This window comes from Mustelus asterias, chromosome 6, assembly GCF_964213995.1.
Source record: "Mustelus asterias chromosome 6, sMusAst1.hap1.1, whole genome shotgun sequence".
Taxonomy (NCBI): domain Eukaryota; kingdom Metazoa; phylum Chordata; class Chondrichthyes; order Carcharhiniformes; family Triakidae; genus Mustelus; species Mustelus asterias.
In genome coordinates, this window is record NC_135806.1 from 71,545,264 (window position 1) to 71,562,847 (window position 17,584).

Genomic DNA, 17,584 nt, shown 5'->3' on the forward strand with positions numbered 1-17,584 from the left:
ACTAAGCTGGCTGAGTGACAGGAAACAGGCTAGTGGGGGAACAGTTGTTTTTCAGACTTGAGGAAGTTACTTTGTGGAGTTCCCTGGGGTCAGTACTAGGGCAACAGCTTTTATTTACTATATAGCATGATCAAGACTTGGGTGCACAGGGCACAATTTGAAAATCTGCAGATGATACAAAACGTTGAAGTATAGTGAATTGTTGAAGATGGCAAGAAAGATTAAGAAAGTGGTTTAAAAGGCAAATGGGATCTTGGCTTCATAAACAGAGGCCGACAATACCAAAGTAAGGAAGTTAAACACTGGTCTGGACTCAACTGGAATAGTGAGTCCAATTCTGGACATTGCATTGTAGGAAGGATGTAAAGACTGGAGAAAGTGTAGGAAAGATTTATTAGAATGGTTCCGAGGATGAAGGATTTTGGTTATATGGATGGATTGGAGAAGCTGGATTTTTTAATGTGGTGAGTGTAATACCTGAAAAGCTGGTAAAGACAGATTAAATGGTGGCTTTTATGCAGAAATTTGATAAACACCTGCAAGGAAAAAAAAATTTACAGGTAGAGTGAAAGGATGGAGGCATGAGACTAGTTAAATTGATGTTGCAGAGAGCTTGCGCTGGATGGCCTCCTTCTGTATTATTAAACTAGAAAGAGTGCAGAAAAGATTTACTAGGATGCTACAGGGACTTGATGGTTTGAGATATAAGGAGAGGCTGAATAGACAGGGACTTTTTTCCCTGGAGCGTAGGAGGCTTAGGGGTGATTTTATAGAGGTCTATAAAAAAAGAGTGGTATTGATAAGGTAGATTGTCAACATCTTTTCCCAAAAGTAGGGGAGTCTAAAACTAGAGGTTTAAGGAGAGAGGGGAGAGATGCAAAATAATCCAGAGGGGCAATTTTTTCACACAGAGGGTGGTGAGTGTCTGGAACAAGCTGCCAGAGGCAGTAGTAGAGGCAGGTACAATTTTGTCTTTTAAAAAGCATTTAGAAAGTTACATGGCAGTAGTGGACTCACCAACATTAAGGGCATTTAAATGGTCATTGGATAAACATATGGATGATATTGGAATAGTGTAGGTTAGATGGGCTTTAGATTGGTTTCACTGGTCGGCGCAACATTGAGGGCCGAAGGGCCTGTACTGCACTGTAATGTTCTATGTTCTATGGGTAAGCTAGGTAGAGGGATATAGGCCAAATGTGGGCAACTGGGAATAACAATGGTTAAAAACTGGGTGGCATGGACTAGTTGGGCCAAAGGGCTTGTTTCCATGCTGCAAGCCTCTGCCTCCCATTCTACGGTGCCATAGAATTTGTCTTGTGACGGAGGCGATGTTTTACAATTGAATGTTAAGCCAGAAGCACAATGGGACCAGAAAAAGCGGTCCGGAGAACAAAACATTTCAATGCAGTACATGTTAAATGTAAATTCTTCAGAATAAAACTTTTAAAGCTCAAAAATCTATGTGGAAATCAAATTCTTCCCAGCATTGATCAAGATATGCAATCCTTGGTGTTTGCACTTTATGAGCTATTACTACTCATCCCTCACTCATACCTAAAAGCCATTTGAATTAGTTAGGAAGAAATGGAACAGAAAGAAGTATAGCCCTTCTTTTTAGATCTTGGATTTACACATGGAAAATAATTGAAAACAACCACACTACGAGCTTGGGTAGAAATTCAACGATTCTCATTTTATTCCCCGAGTCAGAGAGTTTTACATGGTAAGAACATAGACTATCGATTCCAGAACAAGCTGTTGCATGTAGTTGTGGTAGGGGTGGCGAGGGAGGCTGAGATTTGGTGATAACATACAGAACTACAGGTGTAAAGTCATGCTATAATCAAATCATTCATCATAATCTAGTAGCTTGTAGGCCTCAGTTTTATATGAGCTAAATGCAAAATACTGCGGATGCTGGAATCTGAAACAAAAACAGAAAATGCTGGAAAATCTTAGTGGGTCTGACAGCATCTAACGAGAGAGAATAGAGCTAAAGTTTCGAATCAGGATGTCAGAGCTGAAGGGGTTATAGGGATCAGGCGGGTAAGTGGAACTGATCCACTTCAGATCAGCCATGATCTTATTGAATGGCGGGGCAGGCTCGAGGGGCTAGATGGCCTACTCCTGCTCCTATTTCTTATGTTCTTATGTTCCAAGACAAGGAAAATGAGACAAAATTTATACTAGTGAGGGCGAGGGGAAATGGGGACTGTAATTGATAGGAACGGCATTGACAAAAAGATAAAGTAAATGTAACTGATGATGATAAAGGCTGAGAATGGTGCTAGGAGCATCCATTAAGAGATCGGAGTGTGTAAATGGCAGAGCAAAGGTACAGAGTGTATGGGTGCGGCTGTGGGCCCCAGCAGGGTTGGAGGGTGGGGGTCGATGAAAAGTGAGATGTTAGAAGTGGAAGAATAAAAATAAGAATATAAAGTAATAAAAATGGATGAATAAGATGAAAAGAAATGAAATAAAATAAATGAAGATGGAGTGGAGGTGGTGGACAGAGTTCATCCTTTGAAGTTACAGCATTCCGGACTAAACATTGAGTTCAACAAGTTCAGAGTGTGAACTCTCTCCTCCACCTCCACATTCCCTGTCTATGACAAGCACAATTCTTTAGTTTATATGCCATTTTCCTACTTTCCATTTTAAATTCCCCTGTCTCTGCCTGTAATGAGCTCGATTTGTCCACGCTAATCTTTACCTGAAGCTGAAGAAGCTTTTATAGTCTGTTTTTATGTTACTTATTAGCTTACATTAATTTTCTCTATCAGTTTCTTAGCCCTCCTTTGCAGGATTCAAAATTGCTCCCAATCCTGGGCTTCCTACTTTTTATGATAATCTTATATAAGCGACTTCTCTTGACCGAATGTGATATTTTGTTCGCCACAGTCAATTCGTCTTTTCTGTTGGCTCTTTTGCGTTTTGGAGATGTATGGGTGTTGCAGGCCATGTAATACTACTTTAAATACTAGCCATTGCCAGTCTATCATCATTTCTGTTCATGTATTTTCCCAATCCACCATAACCAACTTGCATACATTCCTAATTTTCTTTGTTAGACCCTAGTTTCAGAATAAACTATATCACTTTCAAACTTAAATGTAAAACTCTTAGCATATCATGGTCACTTTACAAGGGTAATCTCTGCTGTAATGTGGAAAATACGGCAGCCAATTTGCAGAGAGCAAGGTCCCATGAAAAACAATGCCAGGTCCTGGAAAGCACTGTATGAATCCAATCTTTCTTCCTTATGTCTTTTTCTGATATTGGTTGAAGCTGAGTTTACTATCTGATCTGAAAGATGATACCTCAAACAGTGCAGCACTTATTCAGTACGAGACTGTCAGTACATAGTGTGCTCAGGTCTTTGGAGTGGGACTTAAAACCACAACCTTTTAACTCAGGAAGTTAGTGCACTAGCACCGAGACAGCGCTCGCACCACACCAGTTAATGTAGGATGCCTTAGGGCTGGGAAATAGATTTTGCAACATTGAATGAAGAAGAAATATTTAAGTGTTAGACCATGACTGATGATGAAATAAAGACTAAGGGCAGGATTTTCCAGCTGCACTTGCCCCATGACCAGAAAATCCTGTCCAAGGTCAATGGACCTTCGCATGGTCCGTGTCCCACCCACTATGATTCCCATGGTGGGCGGGACAGGAAAATTCCATCCAAAAAGGTTGAGAGGGGGGTAAGATAGCTGAACTAGAAGCAAATGAGTAGGTAAGTAACTTCTTGGATTCTGCTTAGCTGCAAGAGGTGTTAGGAGTCATCCCATCATTGCTTATGTATTGAAAGGACTTGTGTTTACACTGCCAATTAAAAACAGGGGTAGGGTGTATAGAATCTTGAGCACAGTTTATTATTCAATTCGATCATGGATGATGTGCATTTTAACTCCCTCCCACCACCTTGACTTCATATGCCTCAACAGGCAGCACGGTGGCACAGTGGTTAGCACTGCTGCCTCACAGCACCAGGGACCCGGGTTCGATTCCCGGCTTGGGTCACTGTCACTGAATATGCACATTCTCCCCGTGTCTACGTGGGTTTCCTCCGGGTGCTCCGGTTTCCTCCCACAGTCCAAGGATGTGTGGGTTAGGTGAATTGGCCATGCTAATTGCCCATTAGTGTCAGGGGGATTAGCTGGGGTAAATGCATGGGATGATGGGGATAGGGCCTGGCTGGGATTGTGGTCGGTATGGAATCGATGGGCCGAATGGACTCCTTCTGCACTGTAGGATTCTATGAACAGCTTCCAAGCAATGTTCTGGCTCTAACTGCACGATCATAATCCCTTGTCCTAGACATCTTACCAACAGAAAGAGCTTCTGTCTCTTCAGCCCATCAATTCCTATCAAGGTTGTAAATCCTCATATCACACCTTAACATTCTATGTTCTGGGGAACAGAAGCCTAGTGTAGGTAATCTCTCCTCATAACCTAACTCTTGTAGGCCTGGTGAAAATCTGATGAATTTGCACAGAACTCCTTCCAATGCAGGGATATCACCTACAGTGCCCTGGCCAATATTTATCCCTCAAACATTACAAAATAGATTATGCTGTCATTATTACATCACTATTTGTGGGAGCTTGTTGTGTGCAAATTGGCTGCTGTACTTCCTACATTATAACAGCAACCACACCAAAAAGTACTTTGATCAGCTGCAAAGTGCCTCGAGACATCCAATCATTGTGAAAAGTGCTGCATAAAAACAAGTCTTTCAATGCAAGCATATCATTTCCAAAATGCCAATTGAATAATGCAAACATTTTCCAGATGTAGTCTAACCAGGAGTTGGTATAACTGCAGCAAAACATCAACCCCGCCGGCACACCTTTACAGTTTACTTCTCTAGTTATAAAGGATTATAATGCAAAAGCCTTTTACTTATTTATCATACCTATTACATTTTATTGAACTTTGTACCTAGACATCTAAATGTCTATGGATCTCTACTGCTCCTAGCTTTAAAGTTTAAACACTCTGCTCTTTCCTTCTTCTTTCCAAAATGGATGACTGTACCCTTATCTGCATTAAAATCCATCCACCACACTATCATTTGCTCACTAAATTTATCAATTTTTCTTGGTAATTTTATGCTCACATTTACAATACTTACTATGCTCTCAATTTTTGTGCTGCCAGAAAGCTTGGATATGTGGCTCACTTATACTAGCCAGGTCATTAATAGTGATTAGTTGAGACTCCAGCACAGATCCTAGTGAGATACTGCTCACCACTTTTTCGTAATTCAAATACATACCCATTATCTCTCCCATGTTTTATAAGTCTCTAAACAAGGTCAATAATAGGTCTTCAACTCCGTGAACTTTAATCTTAGCAACAGTCCCCTATGGAACCATATTAAATGCCTTCTGGAAATCTACACAACACTACACCGGGAGACATTCCAGTCTATTAATTTAAAGTTTTTTAAAAGTTTATTTATTGATGTCACAAGTATGCAATGAAGTTACTGTGAAAATCCCCTAGTCGCCACACTCCAGTGCATGTTCGGATACACTGAGGGAGAATTTAGTATGGCGAATACACCTAACTAGCACGTCTTTTGGATTGTGGGCGGAAACCAGAGCACCTGGAGAAAACCCACGCAGACACGGGGAGAATGTGCAATCTCCACACAGACTGTGAGCCAAGCTGAGAATTGAACCTAGGTCCCAGGCGCTGTGAGGCAGCAGTGCTAACCACTGTGCCAACCCCTCAAAATATTCAATTAGATACATTAGATATAACTTACCCTTTACATATCCTTGTTGGCCCTCTCCACTGCCTAGTCACTCTGTCCTTATAGATTCAATAACTTCCCCACATAAGTCATTGGGACTAGCAGTCTATAATTTCCTGGCTCCACAATCTCAGCTCCCTTAAAAATGTTACATTTGCATTTTTCTAAATATCAAGGGACAATTCCTGAAACAAGAGTACTTTGAAGATTATGTCTGAAGCAACTGCAATTTCCTCATATCCCTTTAAAACCCTGGGGTGAAAACCATCATGTCCGAAGGATCAGTCGGTCTTTTGCATCATATTCTAATGCAGTACTGTTTCATGCTTCTATTAAGTTTAGCCAGTTCCAGTTCTTGATTTTTTTTTGTATTTATTCTTTCTTGGGATGTGGGTGTTACCAGCATTTATTGCTCATCCTTATCCTTAAACGAGTGGCGTGCTGGACCATTTCAGAGGGCTGTTAAGAGTCAACCACATTGCTGTGGATCTGGAGTAACCTGCAGGAGAGACTTGGTGAGGATGGCAGGCTTCCTTCCTAAAAGAGGTCAGCAAACCAGGTGGGTTTTTACAACAATTATATTTTCATGATCACATTATGGAACCGGTCTTTTGATTCCAGGTTTTTTATTTAACAACTGATTTTAATTTTCACCAGCTGCCACGAAGGGATTTGAACCTGTGTCCCCAGAGCATTAGCCTGGACCTCTGGATTACCAGTCCAGCAACATTACCGCTATGCCACCATCTTCCTTTCGTTGCATTTTCAAAAGTGGGACATGTTGATAAACCTTTGGAAGGCAGAGCTCCAGGATACTAATGGCAGAAGTCAGGGGTTGGGGCAGTTGAAGGTAGGAGGTCATGTGATGAAATCTCCCAGAATGTGTCAAATCTACCAAAACAAATCATGTTCGTTCAACTCAAGGAAGGCACCCCCGATCAAGAGGTGGGCAAAGGAAGCGCTTCAAAGACACTTGAAGGCTTATCTCAAGAAATGCAACCGAGATGTCAATGCCTGGGAGACCTTTGCTCAGTAGAAACCTACCTGGAGGAACCTTCTGATTGAAGGGACACAATTCTTTGAGAACACCTGACGGCAAGAGGGCGGCAGAAAGCCACGCAAGGACCCATAGAACCCATGACCAGTGACAGTGTTTCTTAAGTGGGGACAATCATACTCATTAGTGAGTTATTGCCCACGAGGAAGATAGCACCATTCCCCACTTGAGCTTTTGTGATTAGCCCTCTGTCCATCACCCACACATCCACTCACCTCCTCAAAGAGACAATGCAGTCTCTAGTAATTGAAACTCAGAAAAGGGTGCTTATCTTAACAAGCCAGATCTATCATCAATGCCTATTATATGGCAATGGAAATGGCAAATTTGAATTGCTTCCAAACCAAACTTCACCTGATTTGATTAACAACTTCAACTGTGTCCCATAATGTCCGACGACTGATCGACAGATCACAGGGCAACACAGAATACACCAGTGAATTCCGACTGGCCAATCTGAATCAATCGGGATTCACCTTGGGGGTGGAACGATGATCGTCAGGTTTATTTTTGACGATATTAGGGGGAGGGGGAAAGAGGAGGTGGTGGAGAAGAGAAAACACATTGAGAAATTATTTTTTTCTTGTGGAGAAAATATAAGAGGTGGGGTATAAATAAAGTTAATGCAGCTGAACACAGTTCCTGAAAACAGGAGGAAGAATACAAGTTTCACAATTAGAGCTGTCCCATTGAGGACTCTGCATGCTGGTGAGATGAATTTGAGCTTCACTGTACAGCTGCTAACAGTCAGCAGGTGGGTGACATTACAATTCCCAGAGTACGGCACAGTGCAGGAGGGTTTTTTTGGAGTTGCTGACAGTAAATAGAGCACAAAGTAAATAGGAGAGGACCCAGAAGTGGAAGTAAAGTGAAGAGATGCTGATGCTGTGCAAAAAACATAAGCACTGACAGAAATCTCTGATACAATTCTTGTAAAAGAGGATAACTGCAAACTGGGACATTCAAGCTACTTTGAAGGAACCATAGAATTCTCATAGTGCAGAAGGAGGCCATTCGGCCCTTCGAGTCAGCACTGACTCTCCGAAAGATCACCTTGCCCAGGACCACCTCTCCCTCACCCGCCCCCTCCCCATCAGCCCACACATTTACCATGGCTAATTCATCTAACTTGCACATCCCTGAGCACTATGGGGCAACATAGCATGGCCAATCCACTTAACCTGCACACTTTTGGACAGAGGAGGAAACCCACGCAGGCACTGGGAGAACATGCAATGCCCAAGACCAGAATCAAACCTGAGTCTCTGGCAGTGTGAGGCAGCAGTGCTAACCATTGCCACTGTGCCAACGCAACTGTCAAGACATTGCAATGTTTAATGAAAAATCAGGACAATCTCAGCAAAAACAGAGTGCCTGGTCACCATACCCCGTGATTCATTGTTATTTTTTCTGGAAGGTCAGATATCCTTTTCCTCCACTTTGTAGACCGACAGACAATTTATTTGGAAAGTCTGCCAGTTACCCTTTCTTTTCTAATGGCCTCTGCTGCAATGCCTTTTTTAAAAGTGACCACAGAATAACCAACAGGCAGCACAATCTTATAGGCACTGATCAGCCACTTTAACTCTAAATCTCCCTTCCTTTTTTCCTTTACCTGACTCAAAAAACTGCTAAATTATCTTGCTATTTTTCTAGAATAAACATAAATCTTTATAGCAGCATAGCGACATCTGGTAAATCTCACCCAACAAAAGGCAGGCGAGCCAGTCCAAATGTCAAGTTTGGTTGGAACTGTGATGCACTCTATTCCAAGTCTGTATATATAGCATGAAGGTCAGACACAAGGCAACGCTTATACACAGCTGCAGGTATCTCACACATGCTTCCGTTTACTTCATTTTTCAAAGTGTAGATTTTTTTGCATATAACAAGCCCCTTAAACCAGCTGTACAGGAATTCCATTAGATTAACAATTGGCATTAGTCACAGGTTCATTTGCCTTTGACAATTTCAAAATGTTAAATTTAATTAATATCTTACAAATTAAGAAATGGAATTATTAGTCTTTTTCTACAAGATCCTGAAATTTAAATAAATAACAAACTTTATAATGTTTTTCACAACCTTAACATGCCTCAATGCATTTATTGAAAATGAAATATGTTTTGAGGTGCAGTTGCTGTTGTAATATAGGAAACACAGCAGTCAGTTTGCACACAGCAAACTTGTACAAACAGCAATGTGCTACTGGTCAGATCAGGGCCAGGATTCGCCCAAAACAATTCTAAGCTCCCAATGTGCGAGAAAATGGGAGTAACTCCCGCCGGTTTTTTTTAAGCATGATTTCCAAAATGAATCTCCGACACACTGTGCATCACGGAGTACCCTAGCAGGATTTCCTCTGAAAATCTGGGGGTGAGGCCTATTCCCACCCGAGAGGCTGGCAGTATTGCGCTGAGCAGGACACTGCGGATGCGCCGATCTGTCAGAGCGGAGATCGGCGCATGCGCAATTGTCCCCCATTGCTGGGCTACAGATCGCTGGCTAGCCCTGAAATCCCCCAATCGCTGGCCTTGCAGACTTCCGAGGCCAGTCCCTATGTTCCTCCCCAGGTCAGCCCTGATCTCCCTGACCAGCTCTGATCCTCCCCCACCCCAATCTGGATGGCCAGCCCCGATCGCCCACACTCCCTCCCTCCCTCTCCCAGGTGCCTTTTCAGCAGTGCCAGTTTGCCCCTTTGGTAGTACCAGGGCGCCCCTTTGGGCAGTGCCAGCCGACCTCCCGGTAGGGCCGCAATGGCCTCTCTTCCCTCCAGCGGGGTCGGGCATCTGTTCCCCGTTAGTGGGGAGCAGTTGTAAACCCTGCTGGACTAATCATATGGAAATTTCAATTTCCATATGATTAGCGGACGAGGTCGGAATTCTCCGGCCAAGAAACATCCAATTGAACAGGCAGATGGGGCCGCAGTTTAATAGCCCATTCAAAAGATGGCACCTTCAACAGTGCAGTCCTCCCTCAATTTTTATGCTCAAGTTCTAGAGTGGGATTGAACCCAAAAAGAGTGTTATCTACCAAGCCATAGCTGACACATAATTTAAAAAATGTTAAAATAAGTTGTTTCAAACAATCCCGTAGCTTCATGGTCACTATTACAGAAAATAGCTTTTTATTAATTAGTTGAATTTAAATTTTACCAGCTGCTGTGGTGGATTTGAATTTATGTCTCCAAAGCATTAGTACAGACCTCTGGATTATTAACCTAGAAACATAACCACTATGCTATCAATCCTGACTATGCGAAACAATTTGTCAATGATTAAGTTTCGTTCAATTTAATATGCCCAACTGATGATCCACTAACGTATAAACAATAATTTTACTGTCTTAATCTATAATCAGCTTCTGAGGGGTTTACAAAAGCAGTACGGATTGACCAACAATAGTTTTCTTTCCCATGGGAAAGTTCTCTGGATAGTTTTGCTTTGTACCACCACAACCACCCCCCAACTCAAAGATCCAGCTGAGAATGAATATTCACTACATAGAGAAATCTTGGGTGTGAACCCACATCCTAAGCTTAAATTTCATTCAAAACTCCTACTGTTCACAGTGCACTAACACAATGAAGTGCTCATGAAAAAGGATTAAATCGTCAGTTGCATTTGAACAGTTTACAGAGCTTTATGGGCCAACCACACCTCCTCACATTAAAAAAAAGCTATAGGAACAAGCAAACTGTTTTGGAATGAAAATGAGAAAATTCCAGAGCCACCTCCCCTTTCCAGTCCCCTGGCTGTGAGAACAAGTCTGTGCCACTTACAAACTGAATCTACCTTGAAAGCCAGTAAAAGCAGCCAAGCAAAAAAGATGAAACTAGGTGATAAAATGTGAGGGGCACCACGCTGAGCACACCCCAGCAGTTCAACCATACAGCATCTGATCATTAATGTCCATCAAACGTCTGGCCTCATGCCAGGCCTCACCACATAGCCATAACATTCTTGAGATGGGGGAGAAGGAGGATTTAAAAATAAAGAGATATTGCAAGCTAGACAAGCAGCCAAACAATTCCACATAAGTTCTGCAGGCTTACTTGTCTGATGCCATTCTCAAAGGCCCGTATTGCAAGGGATGCTGGCCCGTCCACAGTTTTTCCATCATCATCTGGTCCCCAGCTGGCACTGTAGATGTCAATGTGCTGAGGATTCAAACTGAGAGACTTTGCTTCCACCATATCTGTAACATCACCATCCAGCATCCGAACACCTAATAAAATATCAACAGGTTAAAGATAAACTTAGCAAATTGCATGCACCTAATGTATTTTCATAAATTGTACAATAATGATTAAAAACAGGAAGAATATCTAGAGGAAGGAAAGTCAGGACAGAGTACTTTGATTCAAATTGCTCTATAATTATATACCACAAAAATGTACATAAAAATGTTACTTATTTAAAATACATCAATTTTTTTCTCCTTCTTCAGGGATACCTGCCAATTGAGGTTACCTCTTGTTCTCCATTAAACTATCCTAATATAACCTGAAATAACTCCATCTGAAACCATTTCATGAAGAAAAAAAAGAGGGAAGTTCAATACTTCAGCCAGGGTGAATGCAGGGTATAGGGGTGTTTAATATTTCAAATGCACATCCAATGGTACCCTCACCCAGGATGGCTGGTTAGTGGTCAGGTGTTTTGCGCTATTTGCTTTTGCTGGCTGAGGAATAAAGGAAAGTACAGAAGGAGGAAAAAAAAATCAAAAATTTCAACTCAGTGAAGGGACTAATCCGGAGGTAGAACAACATGATCTGAAGCACAAGACTCCTCCCTAATACCAAATTGGTGAGGATTGAATAAATAGGCTCAGTTAAATGAAGTTGGGCAGGATCTGAAGTCATTTTTTAGAAAGTTGGGGAAGTAAATACAATCCGTAATGTAGAGATCCCAGAAACTACAATTATAGACGTTCTCTGGGATAGCAGTGCATTTGCGTGAAATATCTTCCTCCACTGTTTCAGTGAAGCCATTTTTAAAAAGTTAACACCCCTGCTGAAACAAAGGACGCGTTATCAAATAAATCCATTAAAAGTCGTTGAGAAATTATTGCACGCTCTATCAGGCTCTAAAATTCCACAGGAAAATTCAAAGTCAGGTTCACACAAAATGTTTCACCCTACCTACTCTGTTCAGTTGGCTGCTCAGTGCCTATAGTATTCAAACATTATTTATACTAGGCAGACTGGGAGATAGCTCGAGTTTTCTTCAAATTCATATTTATGTGAAATCAAATCTTCTCAGGTGTAACTGGAATTTTAACACTCATGAAGTAATTCAACATTTATGGGAATGTTCCACTCTATACCACTTTGCCATCTCAACATAACATAACCCAAAAAAAACCCACAAAGCTTTATCACCGGGTATCGATCGAGTTATTAAATAATGGCACACTGCGGATGTTAGGTCGCTTCATCAGCAGGACAAAATTATGGAGTCTTTAACTGGCCCACTCAATTTTGCAGGAAAGATAGATAACTTTACTGCTTGATAACAGTTTGAGTTAAAACCTGGTGTCTTCAGGTACCTGGGAGCTCATTAAAAACTTGAACATATTGCAACCAGTAGCGTTCGTCACTACTAAACACTTGATAAGAATACTGGTTAAGACACCCTACTTGAGCAATTCAGGAAAATGTCCTTAGTTAGAACACATGCCATTCTAATTTTAAATCCACTAAAGATTTGATGCATGAATCATTCCTGCCCTGCAGGTAGTTGTGCATCTTTCACAAGCTGTCCTTTACATTTAAATACCTTCTACAGAAGAGACCCTCAACCACTTTTCTTTCCTCTCCCACCATCTAATAAAAATTCCACGCATCTCTGTAATACAAACATCTTTGCTGTATTATAAATTAGTTATATAATTAAACGTGTATTTATTTATTTTACTTATGAAATTGGCTGCTCGTGCTGAGCCCCAGATAGAGGCTCTGGTGAGGGTGCAGCAACGTGTTACAGCTGTGATCCTTCTTGCAGCTGCATGGCCAACAAGCTCAATTACTGCCGGTTTACTTAATCAAATGATCATAGCATTCATGCGTGGGGGCAAAGATTCATGGTGTAGAGGATGTATTACACAAGGCTTGTATTCCATATATTCTCGGGTTATCTTTGGCAGATCCTTCAAATCTTATGGGGCACTATACTCCCCACATTTTGAACACCCCTGCTCTACATGTCTCCCCACGTTGTTCAATACTCCTGTTCTACGTGCTACCGTTCTGCTTCATCAGAGGAAGGTGAAAAGACAGAAAGACAGAGAAGAAGCAAAGATTTGGCAGTTAGAAAATAACTTTAACAACGTTAGGACATCCCAGAGTGCTTTACAATCAAAGTGCCACTGTTATAATGTCGGTAATGATGTGAAAATGCCGACACTGGACTGGGGTAAACACAGTAAGGAGTCTAACAACACCAGGTTAAAGTCCAACAGGTTTATTTGGTAGCAAACGCCACTAGCTTTCGGAGCGCTGCTCCTTCATCAGACTTTAACCTGGTGTTGTTAGACTCCTTACTAATGTCGGTAACACAATGAAGTTGATTTGTGCACAACAAGAGCAGCAATTAGAGAATGAAATTTGAACATGCCCAGTGGGATAGTGGTCTGAATAAGACGACCCGAGATTTATTCGATATGGAGTGTCAGGTCTTATTACTGTCAAGCTAGCAAGCATCAGGTAGTAACCAACAACTTGCTGGCAAAATGGAATAGAAGGCTGGGCCAGTGGAACACCAGCAAGAAGTGGCCAGAATTCCTTTGCGTAGGGTCCAATGGGAAACTCCTACCTGCTCCATGTTCAGTTAATTGTATTTTGAAATCTTGCCATGAGACAGGATATACACCTAATTTTTCTGCCGACATCCACTGGTTGCCTCAGAACAAACCAATCTTGCAAAGAGGGCATCAAACTGGGGTTCAGCCCTTAAGCTGCAAAATTCTCAACATCTGTTCCTTAAGCCGTTTAGCATGCAAGCTCTAGACCAATCTGTTTTTAGTGATGGTGGTTGAGGGTTAGATATTGGCCAGGACATTCTTCCTCAGATGTTTTTTTTAATGTCTATCCAAGACAGTAGGTTAGGTTTCAATGTGTCTCAACCAAAAGATACACTTTGATTTGATTTATTGTCACATGTATTAACATAGTGAAAAGTATTGTTTCTTGCGTGCTGTACAGACAAAGCATGCAAAAGCATGAAATGAGAGAATGCAGAATGTAGTGTTACAGTCATAGCTAGGGTGTAGAGAAAGATCAACTTGATGCAAGGCAAGTCCATTCAAAACAGCAGCAGCAGAGAAGCTGTTCTTGAATCGGTTGGTACGTGACCTCAGACTTTTGTATCTTTTTCCCGAAGGAATGTGGTGGAAGAGAGAATGTCTGGGGTGCGTGCGATCCTTAATTATGCTGGCTGCTTTGCCGAGTCAATGGATGGGAGGCTGGTTTGCATGATGGATTGGCTACATTTACGACCTTTTGTAGTTCCTTGCGGTCTTGGGCAGAGCAGGAGCCATACCAAGCTGTGATACAACCAGAAAGAATGCTTTCTATGGTGCATCTGTAAAAGTTGTTGAGAGTCGTAGCTGACAGCAGATTTCCTTCCCTAAAGGACATTAGTGAGCTAGATGGGTTTAAATGACAATCAACAATGATTTCATGGACATCATAACTGAGATTAGCTTTTCAATTCCAGATTATTAATTGATTTTAAATTCCACCAACTGCCATGGCGGGATTTGATTCCTCGTCCCAAAAGCATTAGCCTTGGTCTCTGGATTACTAGCCCAATGGGCTCTGATGAAGGGTCATCCAGACTCGAAATGTTGGCTCTATTCTCTCTCCACCGATGCTGTCAGACCTGCTGAGATTTTCCAGCAGTTTTTGTTTCTGTACTAGCCCAGTGGGTTGTGCAATTCCCCTCAAGTGGAATTATATCACCATTAACATTACAACTACATGTGGTATAGGTACACCCACAGTGCTGTTAGGAAAGGAGGTCCAGGACTTTGACCTAGCGACACTGAAGGAATGGTGATATTGTTCCACTTGTGGGGGGCACTTTCACAACTCTCAACCTCGGGCTCGTAGGCAAGAATATTACCATTGAGCCACACGAACACTTCATAGAAATCAATTGTTGCTGACTGCAGCAAGCAGCTGAAGAATAATGAAGCAAGTTCTATTCAGGTCAGGGTCAGCACAAAAAACAAAATCTCATGCAACTTCCTTTTCAAATTGTCCCTCAATTCACAAAACAGTGAAGGATAAAAGCGTGCTCATGGAAATTTAATGAAGTCATGAAAAGGATTTCTAAAAAATAAGGTGATCGCAGCATATAAAAGGAGGAACTTGAAGCATCATTGACTCGCCAAATATGAACTTTGTCACCAGCTGCCCAAGAAACCTTTACATCTTAGTCTCAATGCCTCACCCAAAGACAGTTGTTTGGACAATAGTGAATAACTTTATCTTAAAACCCAAGGTATTCGTAGTTGACTGTCTTGAGTGAGAATGATCACCATTGCGTTGCAGTGTATGCATATCTTCACACCATTTGCTCATTTATCAACAGGTCTTTAACTCCCTTTATCCAATATTATCTTTCCCTCCTTCCAATTGCCTATTCTCAAAACCTCGGAATTTTGGGAGACAATTTCCGTGGGTGCCAGCAGCCCTGCAAGATCCCACTCAAGGAGTTCTAGTGAGTGTTGACAATCTATTCAGCCACTGGGCAGTGGGAAGTGTAACAAGAAAGGCAGAACAGATGAGCTCAATCCTGTTGACAAATGTGTTCTTTCGAACAAAAGGCCTACAGGGGATTAAACAGTTTGAAAAGGAAAGTGCCAGCATCAATGTAGTTTTGTATCATAGAGCTGCAATTGTCCCATTAAATTAAAAATATCTCCGCTAACTCACAAATAGCATTTTACTCTCTTGCACCAAAGTGAATTTAAACCAGAGAGGTGGTTAATCATTTCCCCCAAATTGTCCTAATGCAATTTCACTAGCAGCAAGTTTATTGTTGAGTCATGTAACGACATTTAGGGTTCTAGTGATCTAAATCAGCTATTGTGCTCTACTAGAGTCAGAGGTTTACAGCATGGAAACCGGCCCGTCGGCCCAACCTGTCCATGCCGACCATGCCATTCATTGAGATAAAATTGTTGTTGTTTCCATGTTGATTATGTGAAGTCAAAAAATGTCCTGTTTATATTTCATATTTAATCAGAAAATTGTGAATGAACAAATTTCAGATCTTAGGTGCAGAATAACCTTTCCAAACTAACCAAAGCTAGAATCAATTCCAATCTGATTTTGCTCAGATATCCTCAGATGAGCTCGGAGGAAGAGTCATACGGACTTGACATATTAACTCGGTCTTTCTGACTCCACAGATGCTGCCAGGCCTAAGATTTTCCAGCATTTTCAGTTTTAATTCTGATTTTGCATCTATCTGGCATCAATGTAAGCTTTATCACAATCCAATTCAGATGCTATCTTACGTAGCCCATAATGGAGAACATAGTTATACCACTGCATGCTTTAAATTCAGGCTGTTTAAAATGACTGTCAAGCCTGGCTTTAAGAATACAAAGAAAGTGAGGCCAGACACTAGCTTTGCATTTCTGATGCATTGCACAATGCAGTTAGTAGTTAACTAACATCAAACACGGTTGTTTGAATTTAGCAGTAGAAAAAGAGTACACCAGCATGGAATTAAGAAAAAAGCTTCCTAAATCTTCCAACACCAGATCAATATCTTGTCTGCACATTTAGAGCTTGAGCGGATTGTGTACCTGTAGTTAAGTAACACTGAAGATTTGTTTAATGATAAATCACCAAGAATGTCCTGGCAATATCACTGTACACTTGACTTCAGTGGATAAAATTTTCTAATCCTGCCAACCTGGTATGTTGATGCAGGACACACAATCAGGTGCATCCATATTTCGGTTAAAAAAGATGCTGTAAGCAACAGTTCCGAAATACTAGATCAGTGGCCGAGACAACAGGGTGAGCTCTCACATCCAAGTACTTTATCAGGTGGTCTGCATCATTATGTTTCTGCATAATTGGCAGCACCCAGCAGACTGGAAGAACAGGAACATTTTGTTGCCAAAACCTACCGGATAGCCAGCTGCCATTAACTGAAAATGCAAACCTGGAGTTCCGTTCTTTATCTAAAGGGAAGAAAGTGGTGCTTCAAAGTCTTGGGCAGCTCCCATCTGGAATATTGCATTCAGTCTGGGTGCCACATTTCAGCAGAATAGAATATCATCCAAGGCTTTCCTGTACAATTTCGGTTTCACTTATTTGAGTTTAGAAAATTGACCAGTGATCTAATTGAAGTGATTACAATAATAAAAGGTAATAGTGCTATAAAATAATAATAGTGCAGATGAAGGTGTATTTATTATATATTACAGCATTTAGATGTACCTATATCATATCCTGTCAAGGTGGCGGTGATTGGCAGCAGTTTAAGACAGTCCTTTAAAGGTACATGTACATCATATCATGACATCCCCTTTTCCTCCCCCAAAGATTTACCTTTAACAAATCAAACTATTTATATGACAGCAAAATAAAATACCATTGTGTCTGAATGCAGCTTATTATAGAGCAATAAATTTACAAGTCGCTGAAACGTATTGGCAATTTATTTTATTCACCCAGACTTGGTCACCATGAAGGCTACTGTACATTTCCAGAATGCTGGTTTGTGGCGCTT

At 41.4% G+C, this 17,584-nt stretch overlaps 1 protein-coding gene across 3 annotated transcripts in view; it reads right to left on the reverse strand.

Moving 5' to 3' along the window:
- pcsk5b (proprotein convertase subtilisin/kexin type 5b) overlaps nt 1-17,584 on the reverse strand; it is a 337,923-nt gene that overhangs the window by 207,563 nt on the left and 112,776 nt on the right. For all 3 annotated transcript variants that reach the window (XM_078214531.1, XM_078214532.1, XM_078214533.1), the window contains exon 7: nt 10,882-11,054. In XM_078214531.1, coding sequence (XP_078070657.1) covers nt 10,882-11,054 — 173 coding nt within the window. The remainder of the gene's footprint in view (nt 1-10,881; nt 11,055-17,584) is intronic.